Source organism: Xiphophorus hellerii, chromosome 19 (assembly GCF_003331165.1).
Source record: "Xiphophorus hellerii strain 12219 chromosome 19, Xiphophorus_hellerii-4.1, whole genome shotgun sequence".
NCBI lineage: Eukaryota > Metazoa > Chordata > Actinopteri > Cyprinodontiformes > Poeciliidae > Xiphophorus > Xiphophorus hellerii.
In genome coordinates this window covers 7,214,753-7,224,629 of record NC_045690.1, presented here as the reverse complement: position 1 = coordinate 7,224,629, position 9,877 = coordinate 7,214,753, and the positions used below count along the sequence as shown (strand labels likewise).

Below are 9,877 nucleotides of genomic sequence, written 5' to 3'. Positions count from 1 at the left end.
CTAAATTATTTACGCTATCTGCGCAGCCGTAGTTGTTCAGCCCGAACGCTAACCTACGTAAGTGGACCGGAATAGGCTTCCTGCGTACGGAGTTCACCCGCCTCAGACGGAAACTGCACATTCCAGAGGTGTAGAGAGGTTATTTAGGGCCGTGGGAGGCCTTAAAATACTGAAAATATCTCGGAAAATAAAAACGAAGGTTCTTAAAACAACAATGATTACAAATAACAGAGATAAAACGAGGGTGACACAATTACATTTTTTGCTCCTTTAAAAATGAAGTATTTGAAAAGTTTTTTTTTTTTTTTCAATATATAAATTGTGCTAATTATGTGTTAAAACTTTAAAAAAGGACCATAATCACAAAATAAAAATAAGTGGTTTAAATAAAAGTGTTAATGATATTAGTATTGCTCTCAAGATGAGCAAATATACATGATTTAAACTACTGTAATTAATAGCAGTTAATATTTGTAGAAGTAAAAAAAAAAACTACGGAGGTACCATCCATCCATTTAGTATACCCACTTTATCTTGCAAGATTGCCAGGGGCCTATTTCCAGCAGTCACTGTGCAAGCACAGGTTACACCTTGGACAGGTCGCCAGTCCATTGCAGATCAACACAGACACACACATAGACACACACAGTCGTTTTATAAGGACAGTTCAGAGAGACCAATGAACCTAACAGTCATCTTGTTGAACTGTGGGACTAAGCCCTGAGACAAATAGAAAGATTTAATGTCAGGGCCCTATACAACTCCTCCAAGGTGAACTCTATAGATCTAGATTAAAAACCATAACATCCAAATTAAGATGAGAAGATACACTGTTGTTTAATATGACAAATTCAAACAAAATTACATTAAAATTGATTCTTCTGTGGAACGGTTGTTAGCACTGTTCAGTACACAAAAAGTTGTTTTGTGCCATCCTCAGTATATATTTTTAACATCTGATTCTTTATCTTGACGCATTTCTCATATCAGACGGACATTGTCACCCTATAGGGGATTATCCAGGTGCCTCTGGTGTTGCTGTTTTCTTTGTTTTCCATCATATCAGGACATCAAACTGGTTCCACAACCTTTTCTTTAGCATTGTGATTACGATCTGTGACTGCATCCCAAAGTGGAGCAAGGGCGTAACATTTGTGGGTTGACTTCATCACCTCTCCTGCTGATTGCCACGTATAAAGAACAAGTAAATTACAGATTAAGAGAACGATATAAAAGAGGCTTGTCGTTTTGTACACTCAGTAGTTTTGTTCAATGGTCAGTAGATGGCACCATCAAGCTAATAAAACCATTTCTATTTTGATTTCAGACAAAAAAAGAAACTCTATAGCAGTGGAACTCCCATCAGAAAGCGGCCACACCCTTTATTTTAGGGTGATGTGTCATGCTGCTTTATAAATAAAGCATTTGACACAAACAGCTTCATCAAAGTGTTTTACATAAAACAGATGAGGAGAGACTCAGTTCTGATATCGCTATAGTGTACACTAAAAACTCTGGAAAATTCTTCTGGAACATGTTTGCTGGAACATAAATCATCTTTGTGATTGAATACACTATGCATTGTTCCTAAATACTAACCTACATATTCTCTCAGTATTTTTAAGCATCCCATATCTCCAAATGTTTGATGGCGTTATGTTGGATATCATTCTCTATCCAACCCCATTTTTTTAGTTTAGATGTGTGGGTCCTACACAACCTTTGTCTACTTTTTCTCTTCCTCAGAAATATCTGACAGCATTAGCGAACCAAAGACTTGCTGTTTTCATAAATTAAAAAATATTATCTGCTGACACTAGCAGGCAAATTCAGTAGATACACCTTGTTAGTACTTTGCTGTATCACTTTCCATGTTGTAGATTCAACAAGTTCCTTATTGGCCAGATAGCATCACAGATTTGCTGCAGATTGTTCGACTTCTCATTTCATGTTTTGAATCTCCCATTCCGTCACTTCCCAAAGGCGCTCTGCTGGATTCAAATCTGGTGACTGTGGAGGCCATTGGATTATAAGCAACTCATTCAAGAAACCAGTTTGAGATGATTGGATCTTTGTGGTATAATGAACTACCCTGCTGGAAGTAGCCATCACAATATGGCGGCATATCGCTTCTAAAGAGGTGTAAATGGTTAGTGACAATATTCAGGTAGCCTGTGGGGTTTCAACCATGTTTGTGTCGGTACTAAAGTATCTCAAAAAATCATTCTTCACACATTATGCTACCACCATCAACCTGAAGCATTGATACAAGGCAGGATGGATTCATGCTTTTACATTGTTTGCACCAAAATTCTGATCAGTTTCTTAGCTACTCAGACCACCTAGTCCTGCACAAACGATGCACCTTTAAAGTCACCTAAACCCCATTTCTTCTCCCATTCTGATGTTTACCAAGCCATTTTCACCATGTCTAGACACCCAAATATTTTGAGTTGTTGCCATGTGATTGCTTGATTGAGTAGTTGTGTTAGCAACCAATTGAAATAGCATTTTCACTGCTAGCGTATATTTTTGGTCAATATGTTTCTCTAGTGCTCCACCTAGCATCCTTCAAACATTCAGAATGTGTTGCAGAAATATGAAAACATTTCAGAAGACCAAAAGAAAAAGGACAAATCTGTTGATATCCATATTAGGGGTACTTTAATGCATCAGTAACAACCTAATAAGGTAAATAATATACATAAAATATACTCAAATCACTCACACTGACTGATTTCTGCTGGATTAAAATGCAAATAAAATAGAATATTAAATGCAGAACTTCAGTGATTTTTGACAATTTTACAAAATCCTTACATATATTTCTTATAATAATAACAGTGCAACAAACAGCCAGAAGATTAAAACCAGTTTGTGTAATGTTCAGTAGGTCAAAGAGTATGAAAACAAGACATATGTAAGTCATTGGCTGTGTATGTTGCGGGTCCTGAGGGTTGTTGAGTTGGTGTCTCTGATCGGATCGGTCTGTTTTGCATTTAATTGTTCCTGAGCAGGAGTCGTGTTGGAGCCGGGTCGTGGGGGTTCTGGAAGGATATGAATGTTTGAATCGTCCTCTGACTGGAAGTGTAATATTTCTCCTCCAAGTGGTTCTAATGTTGAGGCTGATTACAGACTTCAGTCAGTAATAAGTGTACAATTAGCACAAAGGTGTGTAAATAGCAAATCCAGAGCAGGCACACAGTAGTGATGAAGATTAACTGTAATGAGCAGCCTCTCTGCTGCCACCCAGTGGACGGAGGAGATGCTGCAGGGAGAAGCTTGGTGAGCAGAAGAAGAAAGTTCAGTGTTTGGTGGTGGTTTCACACAGAAATGATTAAAATAAAGTGAAAATAATAATAATAATAATAATAATAATAAGTGTTCCAAACATCAAGAATCCATTCCCCCTATCTTATGATCCAAACATTCCCACTCAGTCTCCTAAAACACTACATGCAAAATCCTGCTGAAACCAGTGACCTGATGTTCATCTGCTGGTGGAGTTAATGTATCCAACGTGATCTTTGGCAGTTTGTTTCTTCAGATTTCTTCGTTACAAAGTGCAGCACCATCAGAAAGGCTCCATCAAACTTCACAAACATACAAAAATCTAGAACTGATCATCTACATCAGGGGTGTCAAACTTCAGTCCTCAAGGGCCGCTGTCCTGCAACTTTTAGATGTGCCTCTGCTGCACCACACCTGAATAGAATAATTAGGTCATTGGCAGGATTCTGGAGTACTTGTCTACACAAGGAGGAGGTAATTAAGCCATTTCATTCCAGTGTTTTGTACCTGTGGCACATCTAAAAACTGCAGGACAGCGGCCCTTGAGGACTGGAGTTTGACACTTGTGATCTACATTTTGCTTCAGTCTGTTATATGATAGTTCAGTCTCAATGTGTGACAGGAATGTTTGTCCAAAATGTCCAGAGTCACAGTAAAGGAGCAGAAACTGTAACATGTTCCAGGTTTAATAAACAGGATGCCACTCTGGATCCATCTGTGAGGCTGTAATCTAAATCTTTCCTTGTATTAAATCAAGATTTTGAATCCTTTTCATTTTTCTTATGTGAATAAACTTAAATGAATCACATTCACATTATTCACATTCTGAACACGAGGTAAATTCTATTTCCTGATTGACAAACTGAGCATGCTCAGACAGTTGTTTGCCGCAGGTCAGATACTGAACCCACACAGCCGAAAGGTATATTAACAAATTGTTTTCACTCCTTTTTGACTTTTTCCGATTTTGTACAATTACACCCACAAACTTCAGTGCATTTCATTTGGATTCAACATGAAGTCGCCCATAATACTGGAGTATTAGAATTGAAAAAGTGACTTGGACGTGGACTATAAATACACAACAGGGCTACAATGGAACCGTTTAGTTCAAAGTATATGTTAGAACGGCCTAGTCAAAGGTCAAACCTAAATCAGATCGAGAATCAGTGACAAGATAAAAACAGATGTTCACAGACCCCCCCTATCCAATCTGACTTGCTTGACACAAATTTCAGCCTCTGGATGTGAAAAGCTGGTATAAACCCAAACATACATCTTTAAGTGCAGTGAAAAAAAGTTCTGCAAACTATTAACTAAGATAACGGTGACATTTTCAGATTGTTTCTGTAAAAACCTTTGAAAACGAAGTAATCTTACTTCCAATGCACAATTATGCATGATGATCCATGTTGCACACACTGAAGTTTGTGTTTGTAATGTGACAAAAGATGGAAAATGTTGAGGAGTGTGAATATCTCTAAGACCCTTTAAAATGTTCTCCGGACAAACTGGGATACATTACTGGTTCAGATGTGGGTGAAAAATCACAGCCAACTTTGACCAACTTTTAACATTCTTTGTCTTCATAAATCTTCAGTAATTGTGTTTTATTTACAGATCAGAGATCTGTCAGCGTTACAGCCCCTGATACACACCGGCTTTGATTCAGTCCAAATGCATGATTTATTCCCTGGTTCAAGCTTTGCAAAAACCTTCTAAAACTTTAAACAGGACTTTATATATGTTTTCTTAAAGTTAAATTTCCTGCAAATGCAACAGAAACTTATCACAATTCACAGCGTTGTGATTCTGCACATTAGCATGCAGACGTAGACCTTCAGAATGAACCAGCTGATCAATCAGCAAAATGGCAAAATGTCACTGAGTCTGTGCAGAACGTTAGAGAACCAGTGGAGAATAAATGATGCTCCAAGGTGGAGCATCAAAAACCCAAACTTCTGTTAATCTGCTCATGTCTGTAAAGGAGCATTTCAAAACCAAATATTTTGCATCATCAGGCAGCATTATAGTTAAAATAACTGTCTGGACTTAATAATGAAATGAGACTGAATTTCTAAGTCTTATTTCAGACTGAGAAATCATTTTATTTTTTCATCTATAGGATGAAAAAATAAAATGATAAAGCAACTGTGGCTAAAATGAACCAAAAAATTACTTGGTAATTCATTTTTATGGGGCTATAACAGTCAAAAAAATTACTAACTCAAGTTTAAATTTCCATATCTTACATCAGAAAATGAAAGTTTTATTGATAAATTACTGGGTTTTTTATTTGTTTTTTTTTTACAAAATGTTCCTGTGGCGGCATGTTTTCTCGGCAGTTACGCAGAAACTTTTCATAATATCCATAAAATTATTTATTCTCTCTCTGATGATTAGATCTATGTGAGTGATTAAAATTTAAAGTAGCAGGTTTAAGTTTTCTCCCGACTTTATGAATCTGTAAATTTACATTTGTAGACTTCATTGTTTACATAAAAGCAGAACATTTTCTATTAAAATAACACAAATATATTTGTTTTTACAAAAGTAAATCAAAAACAACATTAATTCAGTCAGAAAGAAAGAATAAAAAGCCTTCATTTAAGCTGGAGTGCAGTCAGTGATGAAGAGGAGGGCGGCAGCTAAGCTCTGAGTCAGTGTCAGAGTGTTTAATGTGTGTTTTAGTAAGTGTGTGTGAGTGTGTGGGGGTGTGCGTGGGTGTGTGTGTGCGTGCGTGTGGGCGTGGATGTGTGTGTTTATCGGTTGAGCAGCAGGCTCGGCAGCGTCTTCAGGTCTATCTGTGGGAGAACCATGAAGGAGTAGAGCAGCAGCCACAGCAGCAGCAGCACACACAGCTCCCAGTTCTCCCTCCACCTGAAAAACACACACAGAAACACTTCACTCAGATCAGACGGCTCAGGGTTTAGACAAAAAAAGACAGAAGAGGTTTGAAAAATAAAATCAACACAGATTCCCTGAGGACTTGTTAAAAATATCTAAATTTGGAGATAAAAGATTTTGCAGGCAGAGCTTTACAGAAAACACCTTTTGCAGACTTCAGACGCAGCAGAAGGTTTCAAAGTATTATGCTGAAGCACATTTCAGTCTGTAACACTGATTTATAGCCGTTTTTAAAATATTTCTAAGTGGTAAGGGTTCCCACTGGTTTTTGTAGATTAGAGTAAACCCTGAGGATGTTCTTTTCTTTTCAGAGGAAGTCTGGAAACAAAGTAGCAGCAGCTGTGTTGGGAAATACACTCACAAATATAAAGATTTTCACAACTAATATATTTTTATTACCACAATAATGCAATGTTTTCCAATATATTACAGACTCAGTCTATAAACAGTAGTTCATTGTTTCTTGGTGGTTTATTTATTCATTTTACTTCTCCCATTTGTAATCTTTTTCTTTTTTTGTTGCCAGGTACTTCATAGGTCGTCTTTAATGTTAAAAAGTCAATTAAAAACCAGGGGGAGAGATAGAAGTAAATCTATCCCATCATCATCTTTAATTTCTTTCCCATCATAAAGAGAACATAATTGTGGGCAATGTTTAAACTCATCAGAGAAGGCTTAGGGTTTGGAACAGGAAAATAAAGCCGGACCACAGGATGATTAAATTCAGATTTAGGATCAGATGGATTGCAGGGGTGCATTTTTATCCCCAGGTATTTTAGTCTTTGAATGCAGTCCAAATGAAATCAGCAGTTCTGAGCCATAATCCAAAATGAATTTGATGATTATAGAATGGGTTGAAAACATCCCACAACTCCCTTTCTCCTGCAACATTTCTGCTCCTTCCGCATTTTGTGCAACGTGCTCAACACCACTCTGAGCTCACATCTCTTTAAATAGCTGCAGATAAACAGAGTGGTGCAGAATGTAAAAGAGGTGTCCTCACCATAAATCAGAGTCTTCAGCTTCAGCTCTTCTGGGCGCAGCTCTCGGTTTGTCCTGTCAGACATAAATAATTATTGTTATTTACTATCGATAAGACATCAGCGCCCACAGAGGAGAAGCCAGAGGATTGAACTCACCGTGGAGTCTGAGAGGCGACCTCCTTTTCTGTGTCGGAGCACCGGAGGGATGTGGACCGAGTCCAACCTAAAACACAGAATCCATAAGCTCAGGTCACAAAGCGAGACACACCATAGTATCAGGAAATCTTGAAACCTTTAATTTGAAGTCTGTTTTATTGACTTCAACGCCCGTCTTGTTTATTTCCCTTCAGAGCTACAGCAACTCTCAGAGGATTTATTTCACTTCGGCTCAGTTTCAATTAGACTTGTGATACTGGAAAATTCAGTTCACTGTTGCTTCATGTGACAGCTGTATGGAAGTTTTCAATAAAATCCTCAATCCCCTTGATATATGCATTGTTTTTCAAACAGTTGCATATATATATTATATATCATTCTTCTTCTGATTTTAAATCCCCCACACTGCAAAAACACAAAATCTTATCAAGTATTTTTAGTTTAATTTCTAGTGCAAATATCTCATTGCACTTGAAATAAGACAAAAATAACTTAAAAGTAAATCTTCAGCAAAATAGAGGAGCTTGTTTTAAGACAATAATTACTTAATATTGACGAAAAAATATTAGTTCCGCTGGCAGATTATTTCATTTTTAACATGGGAAAAATGGAACTAATCATTTTTCATCAAGATTAAGACATTACTGACGTGAAACAAGCTCCTATATCTTGCTGAAAAGTTACTTGTAAGTCAGTTTTGTTTTGTTTAATATATACTAAGGTATTTGAACTAAAAACTATATTAAAAGGACTTGGCAAGATTTTGTATTCTGCAGTGCACCTAAAATAAAATTATCCAACCATAAATCACTCAACATCCTATAAGACACGTGTGTCAAACTCAAGGCTCGTGGGCCAAATCCAGCCCGCCATAGCTTGCAATGTGGCCCTCTAGACTAGAGGAACTCCTATTCAACATTACAATGGTGAGCTTAAATGTTATTTTAATCAAATGAAGCATTTTTATCTGTTTACTCCCAAATAACACCAATTAGACCCTCAAAAGTTTCTCAGAAATTCAAAATCCCCAAACTTTTGGGGAAACACAAAAATTGTCAAAAGTATTGGGTTTAAACAGATGATGCTAACTCCCACCTGCAGGTGGCAGTATTTTTTACTTTTACTACACTGCTGCCTCTACCGTACTTGATGTCAAGTAATTGTTTGTGATTGATGTGCCAAATAAAACACATTACCACATTTACCATCATAAATAAACGCAAATATCAAACAATTTCTAAATTAGAACTAAAAAAAAAATCTGTGATGAAGTACTCATCAAATGCAGTTTGTTAATGGGTTTTATCAATACATTCTGGAACAACCAGGACGTTCATGATCTAGATATGTTTTTATTCCTGCAGTATATTCATGCTTTCTGATGCAGACTGAATCCCTTTCAATGACTACAGAACCCAAAAGGCTGCAGCTGAAACATGACGGAGTCAGAAAAACAGGTCTGATGTCTGACAGTCTGCAGGATTACAAACATGAATCCGACTGAAGAACAGGAACCCAGTTAATCTGTGATGTAAGAATTAATTGAAGCACATTAGCGTCTATAATCCTCTCCTCCTGCCTTTAAGCTGCAGTGATTCATTCTTGCAGCTCTCTCAGATACATTTCTGGGAACTTGTGAGCAGACAGAGAGGATTTGGGTCAGAACGGTCCCACTGCTGTCCCTCGGGTCTGGTCTGGTTCTCACAGTACCAGAATAGAAGCCCTACCTCAGAGAGCTTGCTTTGCTGTCTGCTTCTGAAACATCAGCGGCCTGCGGAGCGCCGATCGTCACTCCGCACATCAGACACTGCTCCTGGGATAGAGGCGAGTCAGGAGGCGTCTGATTGGTTAAAAAAAAAGTTAAGATGCCTTTAGCAAAACAATAAATCAGTCAGAAGGAATCATAGAGAAAATCAGAACAAACTTCTATTTGAAATCTTCTAAATAATCAATAATATCAGAAATATGGTTGGTTTATTTCTGTTTTCTTTTTTGTCAGGCTCAGTAAGTTCACTGTGTTACCAAACTAACTCAGAGTTCCCTGTTAAACACCACCACACCCACATAGAGTCATTTGCATACATTTGAATTTTGTCCAGCAGCTAAACAAACTGTGAAGCTGACCTGATCATTGAGATAATTTGTAGAATAATAAAACTAGGGCTGAAACGATCAATCTGATTAATCTTGATGAATCAATTACTGAAGTAATCGGCAACTAATTTAGCAATCAATTAATTAATTAAATCGTTAACTGGAGTGCACAGACTCATAAAAAAGGCAATTTCCAGAAAAAACAACAAATTCTCAGCAGTAATTAAACCAAAACTGTATAAAAAATATATAATACAGTTTCGGTATTATAAACTGTATAATACAGTTATACAGTATTGGTTCATTTAAAGACTGATGTTTTTTTATTTTTTAAAATAAAAAAAACTTCATCTGTACTTTTTATCCAAAATTCTTAAGTTGCTTTTTTTTGATTCATCTGGTTCAAATTCTTTAAAAAATAAAAATGAAAAAAATTTAATTATTAA

At 36.9% G+C, this 9,877-nt stretch overlaps 1 protein-coding gene across 1 annotated transcript in view; it reads right to left on the bottom strand.

The window, feature by feature from the left end:
* Nucleotides 1-5,579: 5,579 nt before the first annotated feature.
* clmna (calmin a) overlaps nt 5,580-9,877 on the bottom strand; it is a 28,840-nt gene continuing 24,542 nt past the window's right edge. The window contains exons 10-13 of the mRNA XM_032547335.1: nt 9,065-9,177; nt 7,338-7,404; nt 7,202-7,254; nt 5,580-6,171 (exon numbers count right to left, since the gene is read on the bottom strand). Coding sequence (XP_032403226.1) covers nt 6,054-6,171; nt 7,202-7,254; nt 7,338-7,404; nt 9,065-9,177 — 351 coding nt within the window. The 3' untranslated portion in view covers nt 5,580-6,053. The remainder of the gene's footprint in view (nt 6,172-7,201; nt 7,255-7,337; nt 7,405-9,064; nt 9,178-9,877) is intronic.